This window comes from Callospermophilus lateralis, chromosome 4 (genome assembly GCF_048772815.1).
Source record: "Callospermophilus lateralis isolate mCalLat2 chromosome 4, mCalLat2.hap1, whole genome shotgun sequence".
Taxonomy (NCBI): domain Eukaryota; kingdom Metazoa; phylum Chordata; class Mammalia; order Rodentia; family Sciuridae; genus Callospermophilus; species Callospermophilus lateralis.
In genome coordinates, this window is record NC_135308.1 from 9113994 (window position 1) to 9127522 (window position 13529).

At 54.2% G+C, this 13529-nt stretch overlaps 1 protein-coding gene across 1 annotated transcript in view; it reads left to right on the forward strand.

Moving 5' to 3' along the window:
• Positions 1-13529, forward strand: part of Scara5 (scavenger receptor class A member 5) — a 106800-nt gene that overhangs the window by 67334 nt on the left and 25937 nt on the right. The window contains exons 5-7 of the mRNA XM_076852272.1: positions 6966-7046; positions 8959-9057; positions 10703-10759. Of these exons, the coding sequence (XP_076708387.1) occupies positions 6966-7046; positions 8959-9057; positions 10703-10759 (237 nt within the window). The remainder of the gene's footprint in view (positions 1-6965; positions 7047-8958; positions 9058-10702; positions 10760-13529) is intronic.

Below are 13529 nucleotides of genomic sequence, written 5' to 3' on the forward strand. Positions count from 1 at the left end.
ACTTTGAGCTCAGGGTCAAAGGAAGGTAAGCTATAGAATTTCCTCTTTCAAATTCATGCCCCTGCTTTTCTGATCTTCTCTGTTTCTTGACCTCCCCTTTCTGTAGAAGTCCACGTAGGCACCTCCTAATAACAGTAGCCACACTGCATTATGATGTATGATGAACGAGGCACTTTACAGATGTTCATTCCCCTAATAGATGCTCAAGACCGCTAAGTCTCACATCCTGGGAGAAGTCTTATCTTCCTCCCTTTGTAGATAAGAAACCCAAATAACATTCCCACTGCTTCTTATGCAGTTGGCAAGTGGCAAAGACAAGGTCTAAATGTGGGTCGGTGGGGCTCAGAAACCCATCTGCTCCACAGCTGCAGGCAACAATGGCGGTTGGAGTGCTGAGGCCGCTCTCTGGGGCTTCTTTTACAATGTCACTCAGAAGAGCTTCACGTCATGACCTAGTCACTCCTGAGCCACCACCTCGGTGATTAGGGTTCAACATATGGATTGGGGAGGGGGCACATGACATTCAGACCACAGCCCTGGGATGCCTGGCTCTTCACCACTGGACACCACTGGGCCCCTCCAGCTCTCAGAGTCACCCTTCATCTGCTGTGTCCACCCTTTCCCATGTCCCTCTCTCACTGTTGCCAGGTACCCAGTCGTTTTTAGAAAGTCTTGTATTTGGTTTATCTGGTGTAATTTCCCTTCTGCTTTACTGAGTCAGAACTCCACGCTGGCTTTGGATGGTGGATGCTGTACCACCTAAGCTCCCCGGCATTTCCTACTTCTGTTTGGAGTGACCTCAGTTCCTCCTAAAGGTCTTTAAACGCACATACAAACACTCACACACACCTGTGTACACGAATCCTACACATACACCTATACACATGTACGTGTGACACATGGACACACATGTGCACGCCCACAGGTGTAATCACAGTGACACACATGTGCGCATGCACGCCATACCTATAGCTGCATTTTGCCCTTTTCTGGCTCAGATTCCACAAGTGACTCAGATATGTGCATTTTCAAATATATGAGCTTATTTTCATTATTCTTGAGTTCGGCTCAAATGTTTTTCATTCTCTCTCTTTGTTATGCGGTTTTCTATGAGTTTGGTCTGCAGTTTGTCTTTTGCAGATATTCACAGTGGGGCTTTATGTTTTCTGCTTTGCTTTGGCAGCATTGATTAGGTCTGTTGAAATCTGTGTGTGGATTTCAACGAATTAGAGAATTTAAGAATATCCGAGAGAAGAGGAATCAAGTAGGCAGAAAGATAACCAGAGGTGGGAGGACTGGGCACTGCCTGGAGGCAGACTTCCCAGGCTCCTTCAAATGGTTATTTGCTAGAATCAAAGTTTTCTAAAATCACAGAACTTCCCAGTGGAAACAGATCTCAGAAATGATATAGTCCTGTTTTACAGTGGAGGACTCTGAGGCCCCTTGAGGAAAAATCATTTGCCCAAGTCAAATGCCAAGCCTATGGTCCAGTTATGGCTAAAAATTACATCTCTTTATGTACAAAAACAAGTTTTTTAAGCAGAAATATCTGGGAGCTTCTTTTTCAAGAAAAAACACCATGTAGGAATCAGGGAGTCCAGCTGAACACAGATTTTTAAGGGATGCGGAAAGGAGTCCAGGCACTGAAGCTGGGACTTGGGCCTCTAGTTAATAGGGATCTGTTGGAGGGGTTGGCATCCCTGTGGACAGCGCCACATGTGAACTAGTGGTCCCACTCCATGGAGGCTCAGATGTGTGGATGGGGAGGAGATCCCCGGGCAGGGTGTGTGGCCCTGCTGCATCTGACTCTGCTGGAGGAGGGCACGCTGTGGAAATGACAGTTGCACCCAGCTGGTCCCCACCTGCTTTGCCCCTGAGACTCAGAAGACCACTGCCAGGGCGGCCCCTGCACCTTTTAGAGCTCAAGTCTCCCTGGCTCTGAATAGGACTGGTGGACCCTGTGCTGTAGAGAGATGCCTGAGTGACGAGGGCACAAGAACAAAGTGCACAGGGACAGGTGCCCCAGCTCCAGTGCTGGTGACTCCGGGAGCCCAGAGCAGAGCACTCAGTGGAAAGGCTCTGGGGTTGGTGTCCATCACTGTACTGCGGCTTCAGCCCAGGTCGTCTTGGTTCTGGGCAGGTTGTTCCCCCAATTCCAGCATTCACAGGTCCCCCCACAGGACTCAGGGAGTGGAGGAGGGTTTGCTTCCTTCTCTGTTGCCTGGCCCCCAGGACAACCCTGGTGCGTCTCCCGAAGGCTCAATCACTGGTCCTCATCTGGTGGGAAGATGCACTTAGGGAGTGTCTCCCGACAGCCAGGCAGGGCAGGACTGCAGAGGGACGTGTGGGCAGGCTGGTGGATAGGCCCCGAGCAGGGCGGGATCCTCCTCCCTGCCCAGCCTCCTCCTCAGTAAGGCCTGCCTGGCTGATGGAGAGGATACAGAGAGGATATAACAGGGGACAGCGTAAGCATTGAGAATTGACAGAGCCCATGTGGACACCACAGGGAGCAACTGATCCGCCAGGGCTTCTTACTGACCAGAAGGACTGTCATTCTTAGAATCCCAACCAGGGCTGCGTGAGGCACGAAGCCATAGAGAGAGGGAGCCCCGATCCACACATCACCTATCCATGTTGGGGACCACAGTCTGAGGGCGGTGACTGTACCCAGGGGGAAGGCAGGGGCTCAGGGACACTCCAACAAGGGCACTGCCATCTCCCTGCCCAAGGAGCCTGAGGGGTCAGAGCTGTGGGCATGAAGGTGACCTCAGGGCTCAGGGGTAAGGAATTCTGAGAAAGGAAAGGATTTAGCCACCGTCTGGGGACATCATGAGGAGCAGAACTTGCTGAGAAGGAGGGGAGTGTGTGTTTGAAACATCCCCCACCAGCTGGCGCAGAAGATTCAGATGCCAGTCTTGTGCGGAGTCTCCCACGGGCTGTGGCCCGGTGCTGCCGGGGGCTTCCACGGCCCCTGAGTGCACTTGGCTGTTTTCAGGAGAGACGAATCAGGCAGCAGCGTACACAGCAGGCTGGAGGCGGGGAGCAGAGACCAGGGAGACTTTAAAGAGGCCGGAGAGAAGCCAAGGACCCATGTAGGAGGTAGAGACATGGGGCCCTCCTCCAGGACAAGCCTGAATGATCCTGGGGGAGGGGACGGAAGGGACAAAGGAAAAGAGGACTGAAAGCGGGCCCCCGGTTCCTGAGAAGACAGCAGGTCCTGGGAAGGCATTGCTAGACAGCAGCTGTGGTCCAAAGAGCTCAGGGTACCAGAGGACCAAGCCCCAAGAGGCTCTGGCCAACTCTAGGCTCTTCTGGGTCAGGCTGGCCAGAGTGGCCTGAGGATGGGACCAGATATGGAAATGAGTGCCCACCTTCACTGACCAGCTTCTTCCAGTTAACCTCTGCCAAGGCCCTCACTAGCCCTACCTGTGTTTCCATCCGTCTCCATCTACATTCCTGTTTGGGCAGTTTGGGATCTACCTCCCCCCGGTGAGCTGCCCAAGGCTGTCGGGGTGATCTCAGGGGCACCTCAGAATAGCACGACGCAGTGATCTTGTAACAGAAGCACTATGAAAAGACATTTATTGGTCAGGGCTGGCCTGGCCCTTCAAGCTTCCGAAGCCTTCAACATCCGGCGTGTCATGGAGTCCGCACTCCTGCCACAACTGCATGAGAAAGGGCTTCTTACCCCCCCTGTAACAGAACCAGGACCTGGACCCATGTTCAACTGTCTCCATGTTCAACTCCCATTTTCCTGATTACCTCCACTCCCTGCTTCCCACCTTCTGGGTTTGTTCCAATGGGAAGTCCTTTCTCTCTTAGCCAGTGACGCTCTTGGGAAGTTCTGTGCCCTGTATTTGTGTTGGTCAGCTTTCTCTCCCCATGACAAAATGCCTGAAATATCACCTTATAAAGAGGAAAGGATTTCAGCTCACAGTCCATGGTCAAGTGGCCCAGTTGGTTTTAGGCCAGTGACAGGACAGTACATCATGGCAGGAAGTGCACGGTGGAGGAAGCCACTCACTTCATGGCAGCCAGGAAGCCAAGAAAGAGAAGAAGCCCAGGGTCCCAGTGTCTCCTTCAAGCCATGCTCCCGTGACACAACTTCCTCCTATTAAGCCCCACCTCTTAAAGGATCCACTGCCCAATAATGTCAGAGGCTGGATCTAGCCTTTAACACCTGGGCCTACAGGGGGCGTTTTAGACTCAAACTGTGGTAGGGTCACACCTGCACCAGCTCAATTCCTGAAGTCCTGGGCTCCTGAAGAGCAGAGAAGAGTGAGAGGACGTGAGTGTATGGGGTAGGGTCCAGCCTCAGAGATCCATCAGGTTAACTCTCTCTCCTCAACCTGGAGGGGAGGTTGTCGCATGGAGTCCGGAGCTCATGTGTCTCTTAGCTTCTCTTTTCAATGGCTGCATGATCTTAAACCTGTTCCAGATTGGTTCTGTGACTCAGTCCTGTGCTCTAAAAACTGGGATGGATATGGCCAGTATTATTTTGCTTTTCTTCACAGACAAGAGGACGATGGCTCAGACCCCAGCCCTCCTCAAATGTTTCGTACAACTCATGATTTTTTTTTTTTTTAATGTTGATTGCTTTTTCCCTGTGCATGTGCCATTGAACTATTAAACAGCTGTCGACTTTGGTTAGGGTCTGAGGATAGTGCCAACTTTTGGAATGTATCAGTACATCTCGATCTTGGCAGTCTGGTTGTTTTGTGTGTATTAACACCCTCTGATCTCATAGGCTCATTAATTCATCAAACATTTATTGTGCAAGACTTCACCGCTACACTGTGAGTGCGTGTGTTGTAGTTTCCTAGGGCTGCCATAACAAAGCCCCACAAACTGGGTGGCTTAGAATAATAGAAACGTATTCCCTTATAGCTCTGGAGGCTGGAGTCTGAAATCAAGATGTGCCCAGGGCTGTATCCCCTCTGAAAACTCTGAGGGAGGGTCCCCCTTTGCCTCTTCCTGTGTCCTGGTGGCAGGGGATCCTGGGTCCTTGGCTGGCAGACATGTCCCTCCAGGTCTATCTCTTATCACGTGGTATTCTCCTAATGTCTCTCTGTTTTCTTTTCTTATGAGGATGCTAGTGATTGGGCCCCACCCCACTTCAGTGTGACCTCATCTGGCTAATCCCATTCCTCACAAGGGTGAGGAGGTTCAGAGTGGGCATGGATTTGGAGGGGCACTACTCCACCCGGTTCAATAGGTGTGAGTTTTACTGGAGAGCCTGAAGGCTGGGCTTCCATAGCAGGGGTGGGATATAAAGGACAGAGTCCTGCCACAGGGGGGCTGGACTGTGCCCACAGGACAAGGCCATGTGAGGAGCATGTCAAATGACCCCAGGTTCTGTGCCAGGTGGGTTGTTCCCAGCAGGAATGATGGGTGAGGGATGGTTTCACCAGGAAGGTGGCAGCAAACAGCCACTGGGCTGGTGGCTCTCGGAGGTCAATAGGGAGTAGCCCGAGGCTGGGCACCTGGGAAAGGCAGGTGCAGCCGTGGGTGGCAGGGAGGTTCTAGGAAGGGAGAAGCGTCTGGCCCTGTGGGTGTGGCAGAATGGACAGTTGCCCTACAGACCTGGATTGAAACCACAGCTCTTCACTGGCCAGCTGGCTGGGTGGCCTCAGACCAGTAACTTCAACAGGCAGCAAGTTGGACTGAAGCCAACCACGTAGCCAGGATCCCTGCCATGCCAGAGCCTCGCCCCAGGAGGCAGCCCACTCAGGAGCAGTTAGAATCCCGGCTTCCACTGAGGGCCCAGCCAGAAACCCGAGCCTGCTCTCCATCCTCCTGTCCCCCTGCACCAGCCAGAGCCAGGGTCTGTCGCTCTATTCTAAACAGGGTCCCTCTGATGCCACTTCCCTACCTGGGCTCCAGCCCCCCACCCCAGGTGGATTGCAGCCTCCACATCTGCCTACCCCCGTCCCTTCCCCACACAGCAGCCTGAACCTTCCTCCTGTGCAGGTCCCACAGGGCTCTTCCCTCAGGCCCCTCCTGGGACTTCTGGGACACCCCATCAGGCTCCAGTCTGGCACTCACCTTCTGTGACCCCAGCTGCTTACCCCCCGCCCCACGGCTTACACAGCACTGTCCTCCCCACCCACAAAGTCCCAAGTTTTCAGTTCTGGGAGTATTTCAACAGAATTCACACGGGTGCATTCAAGTAGGTTAGAAACCACAACCAAGAGCTTATATATCCTTTATCATTGTTAAGAATGAAAATAGATTGTCTTATAAATAGGACATTAGGCCAGTGGAGTATCTTTTACATATATGAACCTGCATTCATAGGTCATTGGGTGAATATGATGTCTGGGACGCGGGGACAAATAGGCTAAGCCCCTGGAGGGACAGCCCCTCTGCCGGGACCTCTCCCTTTGCTGCCATCAGTCACCCCAGGTCACCATCAGGACACAGCACAGACTGGGGGCTCAGGCCACAGGCATTTCTGTCTCACAGCTGGAGGCTGGCAGTGGGTTCAGGTGAGGGCTGTCCTCCTGGCCTGCAGACAGCCACCTTCCTGCCGTAGTCTCCCCTGGCAGAGAGCACTTGTGTACGCCGGGGGCTGGGGAGGGGGGGAGCCTGCTGGGGGCTGGGGGGAAGCCTGCTGAGTGCTAGTGCTGGTGTCTCTTCTTATAAGGCCGCTAATCCCATCGTGAGGGCCCCACCCTCATGACCTCCTCTGATCCTGATCCCTTCCCCAAGGCCCACCTCCTAAAACCATCCGCTGTGGGGGGGACGCCAGCATACAGATCACCTCGCTGGCTCCTGTGAGGTGTCACTGTGGGTGCTGCTTCTGCCAGGGAGCCTTTCCTGATGTCCCCAGGACAGAGCTAGGTAGTGTCCCATGGGCCTCTAACACAACCCTCTCAGCCTTCGAGGTTCCCGCTTCCTCTGCAGACGTCCTGGCCCTGTTCCAAAAAGCACCTTCTCACCTAAGTGCTCTTTTCACCTTTCAGGGCCACCTGGACCCAAAGGTGACCAGGGGGATGCAGGACAGGAAGGCAAGCCTGGCAGCCCTGGACTACCTGGACTTCGAGGTAACAGGGTTGTCCTGGGAGGGACCTGGGTACCCACGAGTCCATCCTGCCTCTCCTTTCTCATTGAGGCAGATGATGGGGCTCCCTGGACGGTGCCCCTGGCGTGGCTTCCAGTGCTCTGTTCTGTCAGCGGAGGCTGTTGGTGTAGCCAGAGGATGGAGCAAACCCCTCTTCTTAGGAAGGGCCAGGACCTTGAGGGAAGGAGTACAGGAGAGGCCCATGGCTCCACCCAAGAGTCAGGGTCCACGTGGCCAGGGCCTCCAGACCAGCCCTCCCATATGCTCTGCCCCTCCACGTTCCCACTAGGCGCCAGCGGCCCCTGCCCCACCTTGCCTCCTGCTGAAACTGCCTAGGCTCACGGACGTGTCAGGAGCACCTGCCCCTCCATCTTGCTGCACTTAGGGACAGCCCTGCAGACCGCAGGTGGTGGGCAGGGTACTCTGAGGCCTTCCAGGAAGACTCTTCTTAGACTCATCCTCTCAAAAGTCTAAGAAGTTAGTTTCTCAAACTTCACAACAGTGTGTTCTTGAGCCATGCAGCACACAACGTTTTTCCAGGACAGGGTAAAGATTTCAAAATGATGGAAGGAAAGGAGGTATAGGGGAGAGGGGCCCGGTTATTTATTTTAGGAATTATATCTCTTAAATCTCCAAGCATGCTGCCAATGCAGCAGAGCCAGGGGTTGGAAGGAGGAAGCCCCAGCCGGGCCTCCATGCTGGCCTCTCCTCTCAACAGAGCTCTGGAAACCGAATCGAGGGTGCCGGGGCTCCCCAGGCTGTGCAGCCACCTTTTCTGCCTAATGAATCATAGGGTGGGGAGCTTTGGGCACAGCCTGCACTTAGAGTCAGAATTTTGTGGCCATCGGACTCTGGGAACAGATACGCGGTGTTAGGAGGGGAGAAAAGGAAATTCCATCAGCCCTCTCCGTGGTCCTCCCACCCTCTGGAGGCCACCCGTCCTCTTCCAGCCATTTGACACTAGTGCTGGAGGAGTAATTGCTGGGAGACAGGTTTCTTGTGAAACCAGCTAGCTTTCCAGGCAGGAAGGAACAATTAGTCAGTTAATTAAGGGTGCTCTGCTTTGCAGGGATTACTGTGGGCTTAGGTCAGGCCTCATGGGGGCCCTGGGCTCTCACTTGGTGAGAGCGTTTGTTGATTCTGGCTCTCCATGGTGCAATCAGTGCAGGCGGTGGCCATGGGGCCTCGTGGCCGGGAGCCCAGGGCTGACTGGGCGGCAGGCCGTGTGTCCCATTTATTGACCTTGCTGATCTCCTCCATCCTCAGCTCCAACGCCTTTCCTATACCGCCTGTATTTATGGAAAGGAAGGGATCTTCTGTTCTTTCTTTAAATAAGATGGGACACTGCTTCCTCTTCCTCCTAATGGCCAACGCCATACCCCTCCCTGAGTGCCAGTAAGCCCCTTGGATCCAGCCTGAGGTGAGGCTCACCAACCAGGAAGAGCCCAGCTCAGGTCTTGCCTCTGCCGTCTCCACGGAGTGCCCTTGGGTAGGTAGGTTACTTAACCTGCCAGGGCGGTCGCTCATCTGTAGTACAGGTGAGATAATGCCTCCCAATCTGTTATGAGGAGTGAGATACTTCATGCCCAGCACACAGAAAGTGTTCCCCAAAAGTATTTGCTGACTCTAAACCTCCAGCAAGCGTAAGTAGAGAGACTTGCTAAGTGGGGCTGGCACCACCAGCATTCACAGCAGAACTGGGCCTTTCAGTTGGGAGGCATCCAAGCCTAACTGGTAATAGGGCTCATGGGGAAGGTGCATGCTGACCTGTTAGACGCTGCTTTTGTAACTTCTCAGCTTCAGAGGATCGTGATTGTGTTAGACTGTTGAACCAGACAATGACCTCTAAGGGACTTCCAGTTCTGAAGCTTTGCCATTGTCTCTTCTCTCCCCAGGTCTTCCAGGGGAGAGAGGTACCCCAGGACTGCCTGGCCCCAAAGGCGATGATGGGAAGCTGGGGGCCACAGGCCCAATGGGCATGCGCGGGTTCAAAGGTAATAACGAATCTCAGCGCACTCTGGAGCTTCTCTCTCCGCCAGGCCCCAGGCAGCATGGGAGGTTGGAGGGGTGGACCAGGGGGTCTCATCCAGCCTCTGTCCAGCTGAACACTCTTGGGCAAGTGCCTCGATCTCATTAAGCCTCAGTTTTCATCTGAAAACCAGAAATTCTCATGCTGCCTGCCATCTCCGTAGGCCATGGTGCGAATAGAGCAGGTGTGGGTGTGGAAATGCTGCGGAGGTGTGAGGGGCCTTACTAAGGTGTCGCCCAGAGCTGCAAACAGAGGAGGCCAGTGGGGGCTGCAGGACAGACAGGCTGTAGGCCCGACAGCCGCTCCTGGCCAGTGCTGCGGGCTTCCCGTGTTCTGCAATGCTCTGTGTTTCCCAGTATTTTCAACTAAATTCCCTTCTCAGATTTACATGGCTGGTGTTTCCTCTAAGTGTTTTTTCTTCCTATGTCCAGTTCCCTTGTTCAGTGTTAGGGGAACGTCCTTGAGAGTCAGCCCATGTCTTTCCATTTGCTTTTGAGATTGCCAGACCTCTTGTCAGCGCTGCAAAAGATGAGGACGTCCGTTGCTCTTTTCCCAAGTTTTCTGTTCGTCACTGGTTGCAATAGCTCAGAACACAGTATTAAGAATCATTCCCACGCCCTCGTCTGGGATGGTCTCTTCATCTTGGAACACTGGCAGGTCTTAGTCTACTCTCCAGTTGGTGGTGAAACCGGCTGAGGGTTTTCCTTTCTTTTATGATCCCCATTTAAAAATTCATTTAAAAACAGATTATAAGACCGATATATCCTTGTTGAAAAAAAAAATTAGATAAGGCTGATGTGTTCCAAGGATAAAGAGCAAGAACCCCTCTTCCCACAATGACCACCGTGAACTCTTTGGAACACATCCTGCCCGACCTTTCTCTGAATACTTACATATATATCGTTGCCTTTGTTTTTTTTGTTTTTTTTTTTTTTTTAATAAAACTTGGACTTTGACTTGCTCTTTTCATTCACAGTAAGCTGTGAGCTTTGATTGGCAGATATTTTTCCAGAGAGCCTTGAAATAGGATCCCCTGGGTATTTTCATGCCCTTTGAGTGGTGCCAAGGCTTTCGAACTTCTCTGTAGAGTGAGGTGCCAGCTGGGAAAAGAACTCTTCTCTTTTAACCATATCCTGTGAAGGGAATTTCAAAATTCCCTGGAAACTCTTGCTCGTGTATTAATCTCTCCCACCGGAAAATCTGCCTGAGACACAAACGGTCTGTAGGTCCCTGAAGCCCACCTCTCCTCCTCCCCTGTGCTCATTAGAGGAGCTCAGATGTGAACTTGGGAACCCCTGACTGTTCCACAGATGCCTTGTGGCCTTCTCTGCGCAACACTGTGTGTTCTCTGAGTTTGTGTGCTGGATGCTCATCGTCTGTGCTGTACCTAGGAGGGAACGGGACACCCTCAGCCAGACCCACTCTTTCCTGGGGTGACCAGAGCAGGTGGCCTAGTCGCAGAGCTCCTGTCTCCCCTGCTGTGTTCTCTCGTTACTGGTGGCTCCTGCGGGGGGTTTTCTTCAGTATTGAGTTAATAACTCTGCAGATAATGTTTTCTTAGCAATCAGAGTTTGTTTCTATTCCTGATACCTGTCTTCCTCCTGTTTCAGGTGACCGAGGCCCGAAAGGAGAGAAGGGGGAGCAAGGAGACCGAGCCGGGGATGCCAGTAAGCAAGTCCTCCCAGGTCACTGGGTGCTGTGCCCACAGGGGTGGAGCTCTTGCCCGTCACCATGAGGTCGGGGTCCAGGGACTAGAACCACGTGCTGCGGTCAAGTGTCAAAGAGGCTCCCTCCCTTCTGGGGGCTCTGCTGGTCCAGCAAGATATTGCCAGAGCCCAGGGGCAGAGGCTGTTTCTGGGGGTGGTAACAACCTGTGCTTGTGTGGGTGAATCTGGAGGCTCCCCCTGGCGGCCTCTGCAGCTGGCTGTGTATGATCTCAGAGCCTCAGTATTCTCACTACAGAATGGGGACAAGAAGAGTCCTTGCCTCCTAGGGTCAAGGTGAGAGTTAAAGGAGTCGATCTATGTGAAGTTCCTCACCTGGTTAGGACCCGGGATGCGCCATTATCGTCATTCCTTCCCACGCACCAATTCAGACCTCCTTCCTAAAATCATCAGAGACGCTTGCCAAAACTCAGTCACTGACCTTACGGAAAATGGGGTGTTACATAGGGAAGAACACAGAAGCCAAGCGGAATCTCCTGTTTTCCTCCTTTGCCACTAAGAGGGTGGTGAGGTTGGAGACATTGTTATCTGGCCCACCACCCAGATGCTCCGGTCTCCCTGCAGCGGGCGGGCACAGGGGGTGCCACCTTATCTGGCTGTGCCGCTCTCTTCCAGGGTGTACGTGTAGAATCTCGGAAAGATTGCCAGACAAGAATGAAGAGAGTCTCCCGGCCAAGTTTTAAACAAAAACAAAGCAACCAGCACGTCGTACTGCTGGCTCCGAACCGCGGCCGCCCCGCGTGAGGGCATGAGCCCATTATCGCCTCCTTGGGCATCGCATTCCCGGCTTGGCCCTGGGAGGCCTGGGCCTGGGAGGGGTGCCTGCGGGCTCCGTTCTGTGGACCCAGGGAAAAGAGCCACTGCAGAGTTATAGGCTGGCCTAGACCGAGGGCCCCCCTAAGAGGCTGGGCATGAACGTGTTCTTGGGGTGCTGGGCTGTTTCGGACAGAACACTGCCAAGGTAGCTGCGGAGACGGTGGCATTTAGCTCTCAGAAATAAACAACTCTGACAGCTCGGGCAGGAAGGGAGGGGCTGTGGGGAAAGATGACCTTTGAGAGGGAGATCAGAAACGCCGCCACATACCGGAGGGTCTGGTCAGGGCCTCTCTGGCTGCTGTTCTTCCTGCTGACTAGAGAAGAGACGGGGGTCAGAGCGAGCCAGGGACCGTGGGTATGAAGCACGCTGCCGTCACTGTCTACCTGGCTTCTGTGGCTGAGCTGGCTGGGCTCGAGGCAGGGCACAGAGTGGGGAGGTGGGAGCCCAGGGCCCCCTGGGGATGGGTGGGAGGCCTGGGGAAGGGCCCCCATTCACTTGGCCCTGGGGCCTGCTGACCACACAGCCAGAGGCCGATGTCAATCTGGATGCCCCTCCCCGGGGACTGAGGCTTTCTTTCCTGCCTTGCAGAGACTACACCCCGACTGGAGTCCGGAGCTCAGACCCAAAGCTCCGAGCTCTCCCTTCCAAGTCCCCCAGATGGCCTCCTGGGGGGTGGAACAGGAGAGTGAGGGCCTCGGCAGAGGCAGTTCATTGACAGGAAGCTGTTCACAACACCCGGAGGGGCACGGAGACACACAGGAGTCACTGGCACCCAAACCGGAAGGCCATTACCTGTCTTCCCCTTATCAGGGGCTCGGAGAGGAGGCCTGGGTCCCACATCGGTAGGCAGGGACAGCCGGGAACCGAGGGCCTGGGTGTTCAGGGACGAGAGTGCAGGCCCTGGTCCTGGACAGTGGGTTCCTGGACAGCAGGCTCCTGGACAGTGGGGTCTTGGAGAGCGGGGTGAGCCCCAGAAAATCCCTAGTGATTCCCTCCCTCACTACTCGGTCTAGGTCTAGCGATGGCGGAAGCAGGCGACAGGAAGCCAACCTCGGGGCAGTGAGCTTCCTTTATTCTGCAGTGAAGTCAGCCCATCGGTCCGGGAGGATCATTTTCTGGGTATGGAGCTGGGCCTTTAGGTTACAGGAGTTTGCGATGAGGGCGAATCAATCACTGGAGACTGTGGACATGCGTCTGGACAGTCAGGGACCTGGTTGTGCAGGTTAAAGTTCTAACTCAGGAGGCAGTTGTAGAAAGTCTGAGACTCCTTGTTGCTGGGAAAAGCTCACACCTCGGTGTTCCCTGCTTATCATCTTCCCCTGGGACCCCCTCTGACCGAGAGCTTCACCATTTGCTTTTCTCCTTGCAGGACTCTTTTTCAACGGGAAAGGGTAAAAGTCCAGGGCCCAGGGTTTTGGTACTGGCCTCCTCCCTGCAGGACCCATTGTGGTCGGGAAGGGATGGAGTTTGCTTTTCCCCTCAGGGCCCGTCATTACTGGGAAAGGATGTTCTGGGAGAGGTTGAAAGTTTGGCTGATTTCCCCTCCCCCCCCCCCTGAGTCACACTGTCCCTCCGTTTTTCCTGGGGAGCTGTCTTGTGGGGATATTAGTTTCCATAACCCTTCACTGGGTGCCCTTGGAAGGGCCCCCGTTGGAGGGGGACGTGGCAGTGGTAGGTTCAGCACTGAGGCCTGTGCCTGTCCCCTGACCCGTGCCTTCCCACGGCCTCTACTTCCTACCCTGCCCCCGGCCACGCCAAAGCCAAGCTATACTCAGACTCCTGCTGACTCCCAGGCACTCGGGTCCTGTCCCAGAGGTGTTAACTATATCCCTGAGAGCCCGGCTCCGAGGAGAAGCCCAAGGCTCATCTTTCAGAGAAGTGCGGAAATTCTGACAA